The sequence below is a fragment of the Quercus robur genome, chromosome 2 (genome assembly GCF_932294415.1).
Source record: "Quercus robur chromosome 2, dhQueRobu3.1, whole genome shotgun sequence".
In the NCBI taxonomy this organism is placed as follows: Eukaryota; Viridiplantae; Streptophyta; class Magnoliopsida; order Fagales; family Fagaceae; genus Quercus; species Quercus robur.
Window position 1 is genome coordinate 70,206,348 of NC_065535.1, and position 18,294 is coordinate 70,224,641.

The 18,294-nt window shown below is 37.3% G+C and overlaps 1 protein-coding gene across 2 annotated transcripts in view; it reads right to left on the bottom strand.

The window, feature by feature from the left end:
- Positions 1 to 18,294, bottom strand: part of LOC126714793 (callose synthase 3-like) — an 87,781-nt gene that overhangs the window by 25,523 nt on the left and 43,964 nt on the right. For both annotated transcript variants that reach the window (XM_050415106.1, XM_050415107.1), the window contains exons 30-38: positions 14,155 to 14,306; positions 13,826 to 13,935; positions 13,314 to 13,436; positions 13,124 to 13,192; positions 12,705 to 12,894; positions 12,471 to 12,621; positions 12,056 to 12,175; positions 11,810 to 11,928; positions 11,612 to 11,695 (exon numbers count right to left, since the gene is read on the bottom strand). In XM_050415106.1, coding sequence (XP_050271063.1) covers positions 11,612 to 11,695; positions 11,810 to 11,928; positions 12,056 to 12,175; positions 12,471 to 12,621; positions 12,705 to 12,894; positions 13,124 to 13,192; positions 13,314 to 13,436; positions 13,826 to 13,935; positions 14,155 to 14,306 — 1,118 coding nt within the window. The remainder of the gene's footprint in view (positions 1 to 11,611; positions 11,696 to 11,809; positions 11,929 to 12,055; positions 12,176 to 12,470; positions 12,622 to 12,704; positions 12,895 to 13,123; positions 13,193 to 13,313; positions 13,437 to 13,825; positions 13,936 to 14,154; positions 14,307 to 18,294) is intronic.

The following is an 18,294-nucleotide window of genomic DNA, read 5'->3' on the forward strand; positions in this document are numbered from 1 at the left end:
TTGATTTCCATCACAAGCGAGGAAGACAAGGAGGAGAACTGTTACTACCAACCGAAGGAGAGATATATGATTAAGACTCATCAAATGTTACATCAACACTAATGAAACAACGACAAAGAGTAGGTGAGTAACATCGATATCCCTTTTGAGTACGAGAATACCCAAGAAAAACACATTTAATGGATCTAGGGTCAAGTTTATCACTCTGTGGACCTAAGATATGAACATAGCACACACAACCAAAGATCTTACGAGGCAGATGAAACAAATGTGCATTAGGAGAGAGCGGTGTATTTGGCTGATGGTTCAGCCTTGGATGTTGTAGGTATGGGAGACGTTCGGATATTGTTGCCCAATGGATCTGTTTGGTTACTGGAGAAGGTTCGCCATATTCTTTACCTGAGGAGGAATCTGATTTCTGTTGGACAACTTGATGATGAAGGACATGCAATATTATTTGTTGGTGGTACTTGAAGGTTACAAAGAGAGCTAGGGTATTGGCTCGTGGAAAGAAGACCGGTACTCTGTATATGATCTAATGTCCGAGAGACACAATTGCAGTTGTTGATGCAAGTACTGATACAAGCCTATGGCACTGCAGACTTGGTCACATGAGTGAGAAAGGGATGAAGATGCTGCTGTCAAAAGGAAAACTACTAGAATTGAAGTTCATTGATTTTGACATGTGTGAAAGTTGTATCTTAGGAAAGCAGAAAAATGTGAGCTTCTTGAAAACTGGCAGGATACCAAAGGCTGAAAAATTGAAGTTAGTACACACTGATTTGTGGGGGTCTTCTCCAATTGCATCCCTTGGAGGTTCAAAGTATTACATCACTTTTATTGATGACTCAAGCAGAAAGATATGGGTTTATTTTCTAAAAAATAAATCTGATGTATTTGAAACTTTTAAGAAGTGGAAGGCCATGGTTGAGACAAAAACAGGTTTGAAAGTAAAATGTTTGAGGTCAGATAATGGAGGAGAGTACATAGATAGAGGGTTCAGTGAGTATTGTGCTGCACAGGGAATTAGGATGGAAAAGACCATTCATGGGACACCACAGCAGAATGGTGTGGCTGAGCGCATGAACAGAACTCTCAATGAGCGTGCTAGAAGTATGAGGTTGCATGCTGGACTACCAAAAACTTTCTAGGCTGATGCTGTTAGCACTGCAGCTTACCTGATAAACCAAGAACCATCAGTTCCCATAGAGTTCAGACTTCCTGAGGACGTTTGGAGCAGTAAAGAGGTAAAGTTTTCACACTTAAAAGTTTTGGTTGTGTTTCTTATGTTCATATTGATTCTGATGCTCGTAGTAAACTTGATGCGAAGTCTAAAATATGTTTTTTCATTGGTTATGGTGATGAGAAATTTGGCTATAGGTTTTGGGATAAACAAAACAGGAAAATCATCAGAAGTAGAAATATGATATTTAATAAACAGGTTATGTATAAGGACAGGTCAACTGTAGTGTCAGATGTTACAGAGATAGATCAGAAGAAATCTGAGTTTGTCAATTTAGATGAATTGACAGAAGGTACTATCTAAAAAATGGGTGAAGAAGATAAGGAGAATGTAAATTCACAGGTAAATTTGAGTATACTTGTAGCTGAAGTCCGCAGATCTTCCAGGAACATTAGACCTCCACAGCATTATTCACCCATTCTAAATTATCTCCTGTTGACTGATGGTGGTGAACCAAAGTGTTATGATGAAGCCTTGCAAGATGAAAATTCAAGCAAGTAGGAGTTAGCCATGAAGGATGAGATGGACTCTTTGTTGGGGAATCAGACATGGGAACTGACTGAATTGCTAGTAGGAAAAAAGGCTTTGTACAACAAGTGAGTATACAGAATAAAGAATGAGCATGATGGTAGCAAACGTTACAAGGCCAGATTAGTTGTTAAAGGGTTCCAGCAGAAGGAAGGCATTGACTACACAGAAATATTCTCTCCAATTGTGAAGATGTCAACAATCAGACTGGTACTGGGAATGGTGGCTGCAGAAAACTTACATCTTGAGCAGTTAGATGTGAAGATAGCATTCCTTCATGATGACTTGGAGGAAGACCTTTACATGATTCAGCCAAAAGGGTTCATTGCTCAAGAACAAGAGAATCTAGTCTGCAAATTGAGAAAGAGCTTGTATGGCCTAAAACAAGCTCCTAGACAGTGGTACAAGAAATTTGACAGTTTTATGCATAGAATTGGATTCAAGAGATGTGAAGCTGATCACTGTTGCTATGTTAAGTCTTTTGACAATTCTTACATCATATTACTGTTGTATGTGGATGATATGCTTATTGTAGGGTCTAGCATTGAGGAGATTAATAATCTGAAGAAGCAATTGTCCAAACAATTTGCAATGAAGGATTTGGGAGCTGCAAAGCAAATCCTTGGTATGAAAATCATTAGAGACAAGGCTAATGGTACATTGAAGCTTTCACAGTCAGAGTATGTGAAGAAAGTTCTCAGTAGGTTTAACATGAATGAAGTTAAATCAGTGAGCACACCCTTGAGTAGTCATTTCAAACTAAGCAAAGAACAATCACCAAAGACAGAAGAAAAAAGGGACCATATGAGCAAGGTGCCCTATGCCTCAGCTATTGGCAGCTTGATGTATGCTATGGTGTATACAAGGCCAGACATTGCACATGCAGTGGGAGTTGTGAGCAGATTCATGAGTAGGCCTGAAAAGTAGCATTGGGAGGCAATCAAGTGGACTCTAAGATATTTGAAGGGTTCATCAGATACATGTTTTTGGTTCACAGGTGCAAGTTCGAAACTGCAAGGTTATGTAGATGCTGATTTTGCTGGTGATATTGATAGTAGAAAGAGTACTACTGGGTTTGTTTTTACTCTGGGTGGTACAACTATATCATGGGTTTCAAATCTACAGAAGATTGTTACTTTGTCTACTATAGAAGTTGAGTATGTTGCAGCAACTGAAGCTGGAAAGGAGATGATTTGGCTACATGGTTTCTTAGATGAATTGGGTAAGAAGCAGGAGATGGGCATTCTACACAGTGACAGTCAGAGTGTAATATTTCTTGCCAAAAATTCGGCTTTTCATTCAAAGTCGAAGCATATACGGACAAAATACCACTTTATTCGTTACCTTGTTGAAGATAAGTTGGTAATATTTGAGAAGATTTGTGGATCTAAGAACCCGGCAGACATGTTGACTAAGGATGTCACTATTGAGAAGTTGAAGTTGTGCGCAACTTCAATTGGTCTTCTAGCTTAAGGACAGGAGGATGAGTTGTAGGAATGAAGGATTGTTTCTTGGAGGATAGCGGTTTGATGTTGGTGATTGAACTAGTCTCCAAGTGGGAGATTTGTTGGGCTTTGTGGAGTCTAGTTTTGTTTAATCCGGTTCGACGACCCGAGCCGACCCGAATAATATTGCGTGGTTTTTAATGGAGATTTACTAAGGTTTAGTCCATGGAGTGAAGAAATTTTTTTTGGCCCATTATGTATACATAGAAACCGACTTTGGTGATTAGGGTTTTAAGGAGGTTGTGTTGCCGTGTTTTATATAGAGAGAAAAATATTGTAGCCGCAAGTTGTACTCTGTACTTTTCCCTGATAATAGTGAAAATCCTGCAACTTCGTGGACGTAGGCAAATTGCTGAACCACGTAAATATTTTCTTGTGCGTGTGATTGTTTTTCTTTGGCGTGTGTTTTCTCTATTTTTGTTTCTCACAGGCTGGGAATTCGGTGAAATTCCCTACAACAATAGAGACTACTCTGGATGTTGGTGGAAGTGACTGTGAAGCTGGTTCTTCAACTTGAAAACTAGTTTGGTGAGTTGAGGGTTTACCATACAACTCCTAACATAAATTTACTGTATGATTCTCACCATGACAATTAGTGCACGTACGAATGCCACATCCTCTACCACGCCCCCCTTGGTCATGACCTCCACAGCCTCAGTCCCCACGACCACCTATATTACTCCCCAAATAAGTGGCAAAGGCAGATTTATCACCAGAAGTTAATGCATCAGTACTAGAGGAAGGGAATGGGGCAGTATTAGAGTCAAATAATGTGGCCTGTCTAAGTCTACCAAAAACTTCACTCAATGTTGGGAGGGCTAGACTACCTAAAATTTGTGATTTCGCTGGATTAAAAATTTTAGGTAATCTAGAGAGGAAGCAAGCAACATGCATAGAATCTCATTGTTTCTTCATAGTTTTAACATCAAAAGAGATGCGCCGATAAATATTGAGTTCTTCACATATACCTTAAACTTGTTATAATAGTCTTCCAAAGACAAATCACTGAGACTCAAGGAAAAATAATTTTGATGAAGTTCATAAATTCGCTTCAATAATTTTGACTAGAGTAAAGTTCCTTGGCCTGTTCCCAAACAAGTTTGGGAGTTGGTACGAAAACAAAACTACAATTGATCTTAGACTCCATGCTATGCCACAAGCAACTCCTAATTTGTGCATCTTCGGCTCTCCAATCAGCATATTTAGAGTCCATAGACATGGGGTTCCTGAATCACATAATCAAATTTCTTTATACCAAAAAGAAACACTTCAACCGCTTGAGCCCATTGTGCATAATTACTCCCATCAAGGCAAATGGAGGTAATTGAAAGCATATCAGGAGATAACATAAAATGAGATTGAGTAGCACCTTTCAAATCCATAACAAAAGAAACTTATATAAAAGAACCAACTAACAATGAACAAATAAGCCAATGGACCCGTGGGGAGCAACTAAACCAGAGAATCAACAATACAATTAAACAAACTCAACCATCAACACTCAACAATCCCAGCAACCATCAAGAACACTGAGAACAGCCAATAACCAACAACCATGACTATCAATAGCAATCAGAAGCTTATAAACTCATAATAGGTAGAGAAAAGATACGCCAGAGAAAAAACGGAGCCCTAGACTGACAAATCCGATGGTAGAGCGAGGATAAAAGCGATAGCTGGTGGGGAAGGCGACCTGAACTGGGACTAAATCTTGATCAAGCAAAGGCAATATGGTACCATAAGACCATGGAGTCAGTCACAAGAGGGAGGCAACTTCTCCATGAAGGAGAATCGGTGCTCGTTCTTGTTGTTGGAGCTTGTAGTGTTGATTGGCGTTGCCAATGAAGGTGGCCGGCAATGGAAAAGGGATGGATTATGGCAGTGGCAATGGCTCTGATACCATGTTGTTGATAAAAAATACATATCGGGTTATTTCAATTAACCCTTACATAAAACATATTATATATATACACACACACACATAGGTATACATGAGTTTACTGTTTTGCCCCTAGCTTTATACCCATAACAAACATCTTCACACTTCAATCTTGGACATTGCAAAAAAACATTATAGACTTTACATTATAATGGAATTTGCCAATATAAAACCTAACAATCTCCCCATTTGAAAATTCTATGACCAAATCCAATTTACAGACTCCAAAACAAATACTATTGACAATCCTCTTTCGCTCGAACGAGAAGCGATCAAATTTTTGTCAAAAACTAGAATTTGATTAATCAAGAGTCTATCGCATGGCAATTGCAATCCTACAAAAAGTCTTCTTTCAATGTTATCTTCACACTTCGATCATGGACATTGCAAAACACATTATAGACTTCACATTATAATGGAATTTGCCAATCTAAAACCTAAAAATCATCTCATTTGACAATTCAGTGACCAAAACCAATTTACAGACTCCAAAACAAAATAGACTAATGAAGTACAAACAGTACCAAGAAACTACATATAAAACTAGAAATGACTAACTATTTCTTTGTGTAATATCCTGTATAAACTTGTGTCCTAAGTACTTGCAAACAGGTTAAAACAGGTGCTGCCAAACTTGATTTCGAAATACCAAAGTGCCTTTCAGTCGGATAAGGCCATCATAGATAACATACTAGTGGCTTTTGAGACACTACATCATATGAAGATTCAGAAAGTGAAGAAGATGGGTTTTATGGCTTTAAAGCTTGATATGAGTAAAGTATATGACAGAGTGGAGTGGAGTTTCTTGGAAAAAGTCATGGAAAAAATGGGCTTTAGCGAGAAATGGATTGCACTTGTAATGGGTTGTATTAGCTCAGTCTCTTACTCTATCTTGATAAACGGGGAACCTAAAGGTGATATTCGCCCTTCAAGAGGAATTAGACAAGGAGACCCTCTCTCCCCTTATCTTTTTCTTCTTTGCTCAGAAGGTTTGAATAGGTTACTCTATACTCAGCTAGGGAGGATCGAATTTGACGTTTCTCTTTATGTAGAGCAGGGCCACGAATTTGACACCTATTTTTTGCAGATGATAGCTTGATCTAGGGCTATCCAACAGATCAAATGACTCGACCAAACCGATTGGATCCACTCAACCCGAAGCCCAACGAGCAGGTCCAAATAACATGGTCGGTCGGATTCGAGTCATATGCTATTAAAAACCGAAAGTTTGGTTTGGGTGGCAGGTTAAGCAATTTGAAACCCGTAGAAACCAACCCAACCAATAATAAACTTAAAAAGGATTTGGGTCTATTTTCATGCTCAAAGTCAAGACCTGATCTCACTCTCTCTCTCTCTCTCTCTCTCTCTCTCAAAGTTAAGATATTTGTTTTTCATGCCCTCTCTTTCTCTCTCTCTCTCTCTCAAATCCCTACCCTTAGGCTCTGTCCTAATACCACCGCCAGCCCTACTGCCACCAGCCCACCATACTGGGTTGTGTCTTGCCTCAAATCCCACTCTCTTGAAGTAAAGAACAATAGAAAACATGAGAGAGAGAGAGAGAGAGAGAGAGAGAGAGAGAGAGAGAGAAGACGGCGGAGGTACAGGTGATGAGGGTGAAGGAAGACTGGACACCACTAGAGTAAGGAGTCAGAGGAAAGAGCGGTTTGAAAAAGCTTTCTCTAGAGGTCAAAGGTGGATCCAACTAAAGCCTCCTCTGATCTGCATGGCTTTGATCTTGCGTAATCTGATGGCAGATGCAGTGATGGTGGGAGGAGGGAGTGGTGGTGGTGCCAGTTGAGTCTTATTTCTCCTCTTTCTCTCTTTCTTTCGGTCTCATATCTAGGTCTCCTCTTTCTCTCTCTTTCAGTCTCAGATTGGGGTTTGTAGTGTTTTTCTTATTGATTTGAATCTTAGATTCGGTTTAGGTGTTTTCGGTGCTGTTTGATTTGAATCTCAGATTTGGGTTTGTGATATTTTTGGTGTTATTAGATTTCTCTAGTTTTGGATTATGGTTGTGACATGTGAGATGTGTTGTTTGAGTTTGGGATTGATTTCTTCTGTGTTGTTCTTTAGACCTGAAATCACTCGACTACTCCGACCTGCATAACTGATGACCTAAGATATCGGGCCCAACTTGAATATTCGGTCAGTTGCGGGTCCATTTTTCATACACCCTATCTAATCGGTTTGGTTGCAGGTCAATCTCAAACTTGATCCGATCCGTCCCATGGACAGCCCTAGCTTGATCTTTTGTCGGGCAAACTATGGGTGATCTCCATTCTATTCAAGATATACTGGTTCTTTATGAGCAAGCTTCGGGACAACAAATAAACAGAGGAAAAACTACAATCTTCTTCAGTAAAGCAGTTTCAGTGGAAAGAAAAGAGGAAATTTCAAATTTCCTAGGAGTTCCAAAAATTTAGAGAATGAGAAATATCTGGGCTTCCATTGGTGGTAGGGAGGAACAAAAAGGTGAGTATGAATAATATAAAAGAGCAAGTGTGGAATAAGTTGCAAGGGTGGAAGGAACAATTATTGTCACAAGCAGGGAGAGAGGTCCTATTCAAAGCCATGGTACAAGCTATCCTGACTTTTGCCATGAGTTGCTTCAAATTACCAATAGGTCTTTGTCATGAGATTGAAATGTTGATAACAAAGTTTTGGTATGGGCAAAGGGGTGAATAATAGAAGATTCACTGGAAGAGTTGGGAGGTTCTCTGCCAACCAAAATATCTTGGAGGCTTGGGCTTTAAAGATTTACAAAAATTTAATGAGGCGATGTTGGCTTAGCAGGTTTGGAGGCTTTTGAATGATCGATCCTCTCTCTTCTACCGGGTTTTCTAGGTAAAATATTTTCCACAAGGCTCGGTTTTGGAAGCCAAATCCTCTTTGGGGTCATATGCTTGGCAAAGCATTTGAAAGCCAGGTCTGTGGTGTCAGATGGATTGCAATGGAGAGTGGGAGATGGCTCAATTATCCGGGTTTACAAGGATAATTGACTTCCTGGTAACTTCCCACCAAAAATTGACTTGCCTAGAGATGGCTCCATAGAGGACTTACGGGTAGCAGATTTGATCAATCCAGCAACGGGGTGGTGGGATAATCAGAAAATTGACCAGATGTTTCTTCCTTTCGAAGCCTAGAAAATCAACAACCCATACTTATTTAGCTAAGGTTGATATTATGGCTACAAGCCTAAAATAAACAAAAAGTACATAAACCTCCCCTTAACACATACATCAAATACACTCTCCCTTTTTTCACAAATGACAGAGTACTCAAGAATCAGTAAGCTGAGGGAATCTGCTCTCCAGTCGAGTTAAGTGAGTACAAATCAGTCACGTCATCCACAAGCATACGCTGGGCGGCCATCAAATACGCTCCCCCTTTTTGTCATGAATGACAGAGTACTCAAGAATCAGTAAGCGGAGGGGATCTGCTCTCCAGATGAGTTAAGCAAGTACATATCAGCCATGTCATCCAGAAGCATATGCTGGGCGGCCATTAGTCAAAGATGGAGCAGCATAGGAGGAAGGCAGACCTAGTACATCAGCTTTAGCAGCAAGAGCAGCAGCATCTTCAGCCTCATCAACATTTTTGGACTCATAATCTGGTTCAGATGAATAAGCAGGAGATTGAGGACATTTAAGAGTGCCATGGCCATTAGCAAAAGGGACTGGGAAACAGTCCAACCTAGGAGGAATAATGATGCATAGGTGCAAAAGAATTCCAGTGATCACACACGGAAAACGAGTGACGACTTCCATTGTGGGTCAATGATGATCTAAGTTATGTGTTGACTGTTATGAATAATATTGGTTTAGTCATGTCAGTAATGTTGTCATTTTGTATGTGGGGGATTATTATATAAATACTCTTTGTATATTAGGGTTATTAAGTTAATCAGAAATAACTACTGTTATTAATACCAGACTGTACCACTGGTTAAACCATAATATCTGTGTTCCATGACCTTCTCTTGAATAATATGAAGTGTTGTACTGTTTAAGTAGTCTCCTGTTTCAACCCACAGAAACCCACAAAAACAATCCCCCAAAGCATGATTTAACAAGTTCAACAATGTTGTTGTTAGTTTTGGAATACGTCGTTGTCAAAAGTGCAGTGTACTAACAAAAACATGCTTACAACGTGTGAAATAAATCAATGAGCAAGTTTAAGACCTTCAATTTGTGAAAGGGTAAGCAGTATATGCTAACATATGAAATCAGTGATGCAGCTAACACAGCTCATGACACAAGGCCTAAACACAGTCACCATCCTTTAGAGAGGTGCTTAACTCATACTCCTCCAAACTAGATACCATTACGTGCAATGTGTTAAAAGATAACCTTATGCCCATGCACGATCATCGGCTTCTTGTATCAACATAGAAAAATTACCCATGATTTATGTAGTGTTCACCTTTTACCTAGTTTACAAACACAAGCTTTTTATCATTAGTTTCAAACATTTCACTTCATATTTTGAAATTTATCTATCACTTGTAGCTTGCCACTTGTATCAGGTTGAGAAGCATAGACACAGACAGAAGACATAAGACACAAAATTTCTTGAAAAACTAGGTCATGACACAGTGGAACACAAAAATGAATAAATTAATAAATATAGATTTTTTAGGTATATTTTACATATTTCCAAGCATATTTTAAGTTTTAGAAATAAGTAATGATAACAAAAATGTTTGAAAATAAATCTTTTTTTGCTAAGTATATCTATAGTTAATTAAAAGCAATGACGGATAAACAACAAAAGTACATTCATACAACGAAATTTCAATAGCCAATAATAACAATGTGAATTTTTATGATAAAAATCTTTTTTTTTTTTTTAAGTTTGCTTAATAGCATACATTTCTTTTCTTGAAATAGAACTTTTTAATAATAAAAATCTTTCTGTTAAAGTTTTCCTAATAATAAATATTTTTTAATAAAAATGGATTGTAAAGTGGTAAGACCATGGCAATAACATAAACAATAAGTTAAAAGCTATAGTAGAAGTTAAGAAACTTTTGACACGTTTCTCTCTCTATGGGGAAACAATTTTTTGTAAAAAGTTCTAAATAATGAATTTGCAATAAATAAAAAAAAGGACATATGGGTCAAAAAGTCAAAAACTCACTTTGAGTAAAAGAAGTAAGAACTAAAACGGGATCAGCAGGAAGCCATACCTGTCCAGGAGAACCAGATCAAACATCTAAGCGTCAATCTAAAATGGGAGAGTTCCTAATGGTTGATCGAGTGGCAGAGAGAGTAAATCTAAAGAGGCTAGACAAATGGAGAGAGAGAGAGAGAGAAGATCCGGTCGATGACTGCCCAATATTTGGTTAGTGGTTGTCATGCCGTGACTGCATCCCCACCTTGTGGTGACTATGTCTAACATAATTTTTTTCTTCCTGAACTCCATACAGACACAAATGCAGCTGTGTCACTGGCATGTCTGTATTCAACACATGTCCGACACATACACACCAAGGTTTTTGCCATGTCCATGCTTCCATGCTATCAGACTTAAATATCCCAAAAGTAAATGGGGGTAAAATTCAGGTGCAGAAACTTTAAAACACAATAAAAATTTTAACAGAACCAACAAAAAAAGGTTTAAAATTTGAAAAATCTGGTAGGATCAAAATTGTTATTTTGAATGTAACTATTGGTCAACTAAAGAGAGAATTTAGAAACCAAACTTTAGATATTTGGCCAAAAGATATAGAAATATTGAAAATTTTGGGCTGTCCCAACTCCTCCATAATTTCAACAATCTAAATTAAATAATAAAAACAATTCACAATCAAAGGATTCGATTCTTGTGCTGAGCTTCTTCTTTTTTTTTAAAAATAATTTATAAAGCTTGATATAACTTTTCTAGGATTCTTATTATTTGATGCCATCAATATATATAATTAGAAAAATTTATTGCCACCAGTTAATGACCTAGTTTGCAGTTCAGGCCTAACAATAAATAACATGCTAGTATAGATAATGGATCTAAAAAAACCTGCTCAGGCTTCAGCCCACACATAAAACAAGACTCAAATCATACTAAACCAACAAATGAAACAAAGATAGCATTGGCAGAACCTAATTTCGCTGAACATATGAACTAATTTTTTTGGCTCCATTGGGTAGCCCATTGAGCCTATGAGATATACAAATGAGAGGTAGCTCTCATCTATCCTTCAAACCCTCCCTGTTGTAGGCGGGATTTTGTCCAAGGCCTCTTGTACCACAACAGGAGACTTTACTATCTAAAGCTAGATCAAACCAAACTTGGATTTTCTTAAAACATGATACCTGAAGATATTACTAAGTATATGCACAGTTGTGCACACATATGGAGAGAGAGAGAGAGAGAGAGAGAGAGAGAGAGAGATCTTACTTTAGAAGGTTAGCTAACAATTGCTGCCCAACAGTTTCCGAACTATTCTCCTGATTTGACATAAACCATGCTAAAGATGAAACACTGCACTTACAACAAAATCATGATGAACCATACAAAAATCACATATGTACCTAAGAAGACACAAAGAACTACAACCAAAATCCATTTTAAGATTAGCAACACCAACAAAAGTACCTCTCAGCAAATATATGTTCCCGAAGTCCAAGGATAGTTGGAAGTCTCATACCATCATGTTTTTTAAGAAATTCTTGCAGCAAGTTCCTCATTTTGAAGGCTTCTTCCATATAGTTAACCTGTTGAACAACTTAACAATCTGACTTCCGCCTAAGAGAGTGAGTTCCCAACAATTTCTAAGTGTGCACATGCATACATACATAGAGCTAGACACATAAACACCATATATATATTTGCCTGTGGTACCTGATTCATATCTATTGTTTGCAAGACTTCCCCACGTGTAAAAATAATGGCATGATTTTGATTTTCTGGCTTGCCCTCGCCAAGTATCACAGACCCAGGAAGCTTTATCCGATATATAACCTGCAATAGAATATTCAAACAATCATTCATGAAGCATTATGACAATTCAGAGAACAAGTGACAATGCTGTGCATACAATGCCTATAGTTGGAGTCAAATGAATGATCACAAAATCATTTTAACTACCAGAACTGCAAAATGAAAAGGAAAAATAGAGAATGTCTACATGTGTGTCAACCATCTATCAATCTTTATGATCTCTGCCACACTAACACAAGTCTGTATAAAAGTACCATCAGCATCTAGATTATTGAGTCATCCAACCGAGTTTCAAGTTATAATCTAATACTTGTACCTGGTCCAAATTTAGGCCTGGCGAAATATCTGAATATGATGGATCAGCCTTTACAAGTGTTGAATAATAGACCTTTTGAACCCCTTTTTTGGAGTAACCTTTCCTAGGTTCTTCAACTTCATCAATGTAAGCTACACGAAGAGATGGGTACCTGAGAGAAGGAAATAAGGGCTCGTAACTAACAATTTCTTAGAGTAGCAATTATACAACGAGAATTGAATTTGGGAGAATTACTTTGTCATAAGCTTTAGAATGTCTTTGGCACGAGGATGACCAGACCGTTTATCAATGCCATACTGCTGGCATGACACCACATATGTGAATTTCAAATCCACTATTGCTTGAAATTGTGCCAATAATGACATTTCACCAATCCTTTTTTTCTCATGATCTAGTTCAGCAGCCTTGTAGCCTTTCATAAGATCTGAATAAAAGAAATTGACATTTCCAGAAAAAGTTTTTGTTTGTTAGTTTTTTTTTTTGATAATTTGATAATTGAGGATAGGGGGATTTGAACCCTGGATGTATCTGTTGGAAACACTAAGAATTGCCAGTTGAGCTACAAGGCTCATGGCAACATTTACAAAAATAAGTTGGTGCACCAATCAAGAGATGATTAAACACAAGTTTACAACCAAGAATTCTCTAATCACCTTCACCCTTTGTCACATCCAGAAAGGCCTGAAGTTCCAAAGCCTTCCGGTAATACATCATGCCTCGTACTTATTTGTTGAGGGTACGGTAATGAGACATGCAAAAAACACTCATTATCAAATAAAGTCAAAAGAAAGCATCCTCAAGTCACATACAATGAGAGAGAGAGAGAGAGAAGGGAACTTATACCAGTTCTGGCCAATGTCTGGCCTCTATACGATGCCCATAAACGAAGTTCTTCTTCCATTTCTTCAGTTGCTATGAGTTCTTCATTACTACACTGGACCCGCTCAAGAAAGTTACGCCATTCATCTATATTAAATGATCATATTATGGATGTTAAAGACGAGAATAAAATAATATAGAGGAGCGGAAGCAAGAAAGAGAAGAACACAAGGGATTATGTAGTTCAACCTGACGGCCTACATCCATGGGATAAGGCCCTAGAGGCTACATCTTTACTATATATATATATATATATATATAATCAAGTCTACTATTACAGTGAACCCTTAACATGGTATATATAGAGACTAGAAGCTGGGTTTAGCCCTACATGGCCTTACAACATAATTGGGCCTCTTGGGCCATTAAATCAACATAAACCCAATACCTTTAACAATGAAAAAAGCATGTCAGTTTTGCCTCAGAAATGATAGTCAAAGAGGAAATAAGTAGTTCAAATAACAGAGGAGAAGAACCTGGAAAGGACTTCTGCAAGTGAAAAAGTTTGGAAAGTCCATCTTCATTGGGCACTTCTAGGTCATTCATGGAGTAAAGAACATCCTCTCTATTGTAAGGAGTTAGGACACTAATAGAACAAAATATATATATAAATATATATATGTCAGGTACTACATGCAGCAGTTGTGCAATAGTGAAACTCTGAAACCACTTGTAGTGACAAATTTAAACAAATAACCATAAAAGCAAAAAAGAACAATAAAAACACAAAAGGATGTAGTACTCACGCATACATGGAAAACAGAAAAATTTCCAGTCAGAAATGTTCAATGCTTAGAGAGCTTACGAGAAGGAAAGCATATTTTTAACTTTGGGTGCAGTAGGCATGTCCATAAACAATGAATTGGAGAAGAAAGAAATGCGTCTTCTGGCTTCCAAGTTGGATGGCACATCCATAGCAGGCTCCCTTGTGGTAAGCAATAGATGAAGCCTTTTAATCTGTCTAGAAAATAATTTTGTTATGCAGGAACAGAAATTGGAACTAAAAATAAGTAGTCCTAACGTTGACAATTAAAAGGAAGTTTTCTATTGTCTGCAATACTTTTCTTTTATATGAATGCAATTATCTCAAAGAAGAGAACAAGAATAGAATTATTTTTTGCAATGCCAAAACGTATATTATATATTGTTTAATACTTGACAAGGATTTTTTTAATTGAACAGATTCTGATTCAAAGAAGAATTTAATTTTGGAATCATGATACAGATAGTAAACTTTTGTTGAGGCCTCTTTTTTCACGGTTACGTGGAAAAATTTCATCATTTAATGATTGGATTTTAGTGTCATGCTATAAATTTCAATGTATTTTAAACATTTGTGGGTTACATTGTACTTGACTGAGAGGTCAAAGTGTTGGAGTTGAATTGCTGCTTTAAGAATCTCGGTTGAGTGAGATCTAACTATCCAGAGACAGGTCAGGTGAGGTACAAATTCTGAAATTCAGTTACCAGTAATCTCGCTGACCCTCACATAATACTCGATTGAGTGAGATTGCGAACTCAAGAGGATTCAATTACTCTCATTATTTGTTGTACCCATTAAATTATCCCTCTCATATAGCCTTCTTATCCCACGAGATTCAACACCCAATTCTCAAATTGTAGAGTGAGAGAGCTACCCATTTTCCTTAGGAGATAAGCCTATTGTTGTCTTTACCTTCACCCTCCCAAATTGCCAAATTCTTAGAGAGAAGAATCAAGCCTTATACACAAAGAAACCTTAGTGTTCTTTGTTGAATTTTGGTGCTGGAATCATTGGAGCAATCCCTATATCATCAAGAGGCCTTGGAGTTGCCAAGGAGACTTGGTCTTGTAGTTGGTGGCTTAACTTGCAGAACCGATAGCTATCAAGGAGAAAGCATTGGTGCTGTTAAAGTATTGGGTTTATGTTGATGTATTGGTCCAAGAAGTCCAATTATGTTGTAAAGCCATATTAGGCTAATCCTAACTAGTCTCTATATATACACTATTAGGGTTCACTGTAATAGTTGACTTGAGCATGTAGTAAAGATGTAGCCGCAAGGGCTTTAATCTGTGGATGTAGGCTATTGACTAAACCACATAATCCATTCTCTCTTTCTTGCTTTTGCTTCTCTATATTATTCTATCATCCTCTCTAACACGGTTTCAGAACCAATGGTTGCTGGTGGTGTTTGCTTGTGCAACCTTTAGATCTATGTTCGTAAGTTATTCTTGGTAGTTGATGGTGTGGCAGTGGCTGTTGATGGTTGTTGGTAATTGTTGTTGCTGTTGGTTGTTGTTATTGTTCTCAGCATGTTGTCTTGTTGCCATCGTTGGTGGCTTTTGTTGTTGTTATTGATGTTGCAGATCCATTCTATAGACACAGATCTGACTCGAGATTCAGATCTGACCAGAACCCAGCTTGGTAGATCTCGGTTGTTCACGGTGGATCGGGGTCTTTAAATAGGTCTCTAAGTCAGTAAACATTTTTTGAAATTCAGATTCAGTTTAACAAAAATCAAAGTTTTTTTTTCCTATTATTTTCTGGTGGATTTGAAATCCCTTTCTCCATGTGGATTCAATGACACTTGTGGATTCAAAGTTATTTTCTTGAAGTAGACGTATTCTGCTTTTTGTGGCTTCCACACCACATTATTTGAGAAAAGGCCTTGGCTTTTAGTGATAACAAAGGTGTATTAACTAAGATTAGGAAACAACAAAGGAAAAAGAATGGAAAAATAAGAAGGGCATAGAAAAATAAATCAATGATATGAATCTTTAATACTTTGATACCATGTTGTAGACACCCGATGTGGTTGTCACACATGTTGAAAAAGGAAAGAAAATAATAACATAAACATTTATAGAAAGAAGGTGCTGGAGAATCTACACACCCATTCCCTTACTATTCATTCCCTTTTTACAGAAGTATGATTATGATAGGACATGTAATATTCTTGAGTGAGCCAGCTGGGGTAGGGACAGCCAGTCAATGGAATCTTCCTAGAAACTTCCATACTCTTCTAGAAGGGTACCACATATTCAATAAAAGAGTAAAACATATCATCTTCCTATTTCTCAAAACTAAGCAAGGCAACAAGCTCTAATTAAAGAGATCACATCCTTCTAATCTAGTGATCAACAAAGGACTTGGCTATCTCATCCTCATGATCACACTCAAGTCTACCCCATTGAACCAAAAGTTTTTTGGTTGAACCTATACTAGTCTATAATTATGTTCCCACTAGACTTATATCATTTTATTGATATCTTACTGCTAAACTCGTAAATTGTTATTTTTGTTGAATTCATAATAAGTTACTGTTTCTCCACCTCCAAGTTTGCAATTATTTTAACAGATATACACAGGTCAATTCACCATTACTTTATTGATAGACACGAGTAACATCAATGTTATTTTACTGTCAAAAGCAAAATAGTACTAACCATTGGAATTGTCTTATTTTGTTTAATCTTACTATTGTGCATACATTATTTCATAGTTGTCAAAACATGAATCATATCATGTTTCAATTTTTTATTTTATTTTATTTGTTTCACGTATTGTAAGATACATAAAAACTTCATAATGACTAATATAATCATGTTCAACTAATGAATAATATAATCATCACTTATGTAACAAAAATTAACTACACTAGCCAAATAAATCAGATTAAAGATTATTTTCAAATTGATCAAACTCAAATAATAAAACATGATATATAAGCTAAAATAATAATTTATTTCACATCATATATTTCATCTTTCCTAATCAACAACATCTAAGTCAATGTTATCATCATTTTCCACAACAACCAGATACGGGATTGATTTGGCTTTTATTAATAACTACAATGAGTCTTAATTGTGACTGTTATAGGTATTAGTTAGGGGCAAAGTAGTAATATCATTGTACATGATATATATAAATAATATTTTGTGTTAGGGTTAAGTTAACAAATCCAACACACATTTTCCCTAACAATATGGTATCAGAGCAGCCTATCTGCTATTAACCGCTGACAACCACAACCACAAGCCACCCTCTTTCTATTGCCAATAAACCTAGATTCGCTGGCTAGAGTCATTAACTAGCTCCGGCAACTACTATTTTGCTCTATACATTACCGTTGGAGACCAATATATATATATATATATTTTTTTTTTTTTTTCAGTTTGTATTCTCTTTCTTGGACTTTAGATTTTGTTTTTTTTTTTTTTTTTTTTATGCCTAAGAGTGAACGGGTAGCCTTGGGTCTTCTTTGGGCCAATATCGGGTTTCAGCTAGAAAGCACGGGTGCGGCTCCAGGGGCGCTGAACTAGTGTCTGACATGCACCGATGCGCCGTGCGGCCATCGACACAGTTGCACGCGCGTCTGTGACAAATCCCTTCTTTTATTTTATTTTTTCATTTTCCGTTTTGGGCTGATTCAGTCCGAAACGGGCCCCAAATACCAGACTGTACTGGCCTGAACCAGTGTTCCAGCCAAGATTTCGGCATTCTGGGCGATATGGACGTTCCGGACCGGTCAGTAAAAATGAAGGAATAAAAGTATTAAAAACTAAAAAGAAGAAAATTAGAAGAGAGATTCACAGCTTGAATGAAGAAGCTTGCATTGATGATGATAGTTTCGCTTCAAATTCTGAGCTGTACCGGCCTAAACCGGTGTTCCAGCCGAAATTTCGTCATGCCAGCCAAAAAGCTTGTTCCGGACTGAAATAAGGAGCTGAACTTTTTTAGTGCTTCTATGCACTTGATCTCGTCAATGGAGGTGAAGAGTTGCTTAACTCTTGACTTGCAGAGAGAAGATTTGCATGATATGGCAAGAAGGTAGATGCTAAAGAAGTTGAAATAGAGGAGAAGAGAGTTGTTTGAGTGTTTACTGGGAATGTTACTGTGAAAAATCAAAGAAGATGATGAAACGTGAAAAATCGTTGAAGATGATGAAACTAAAGGGCAAAG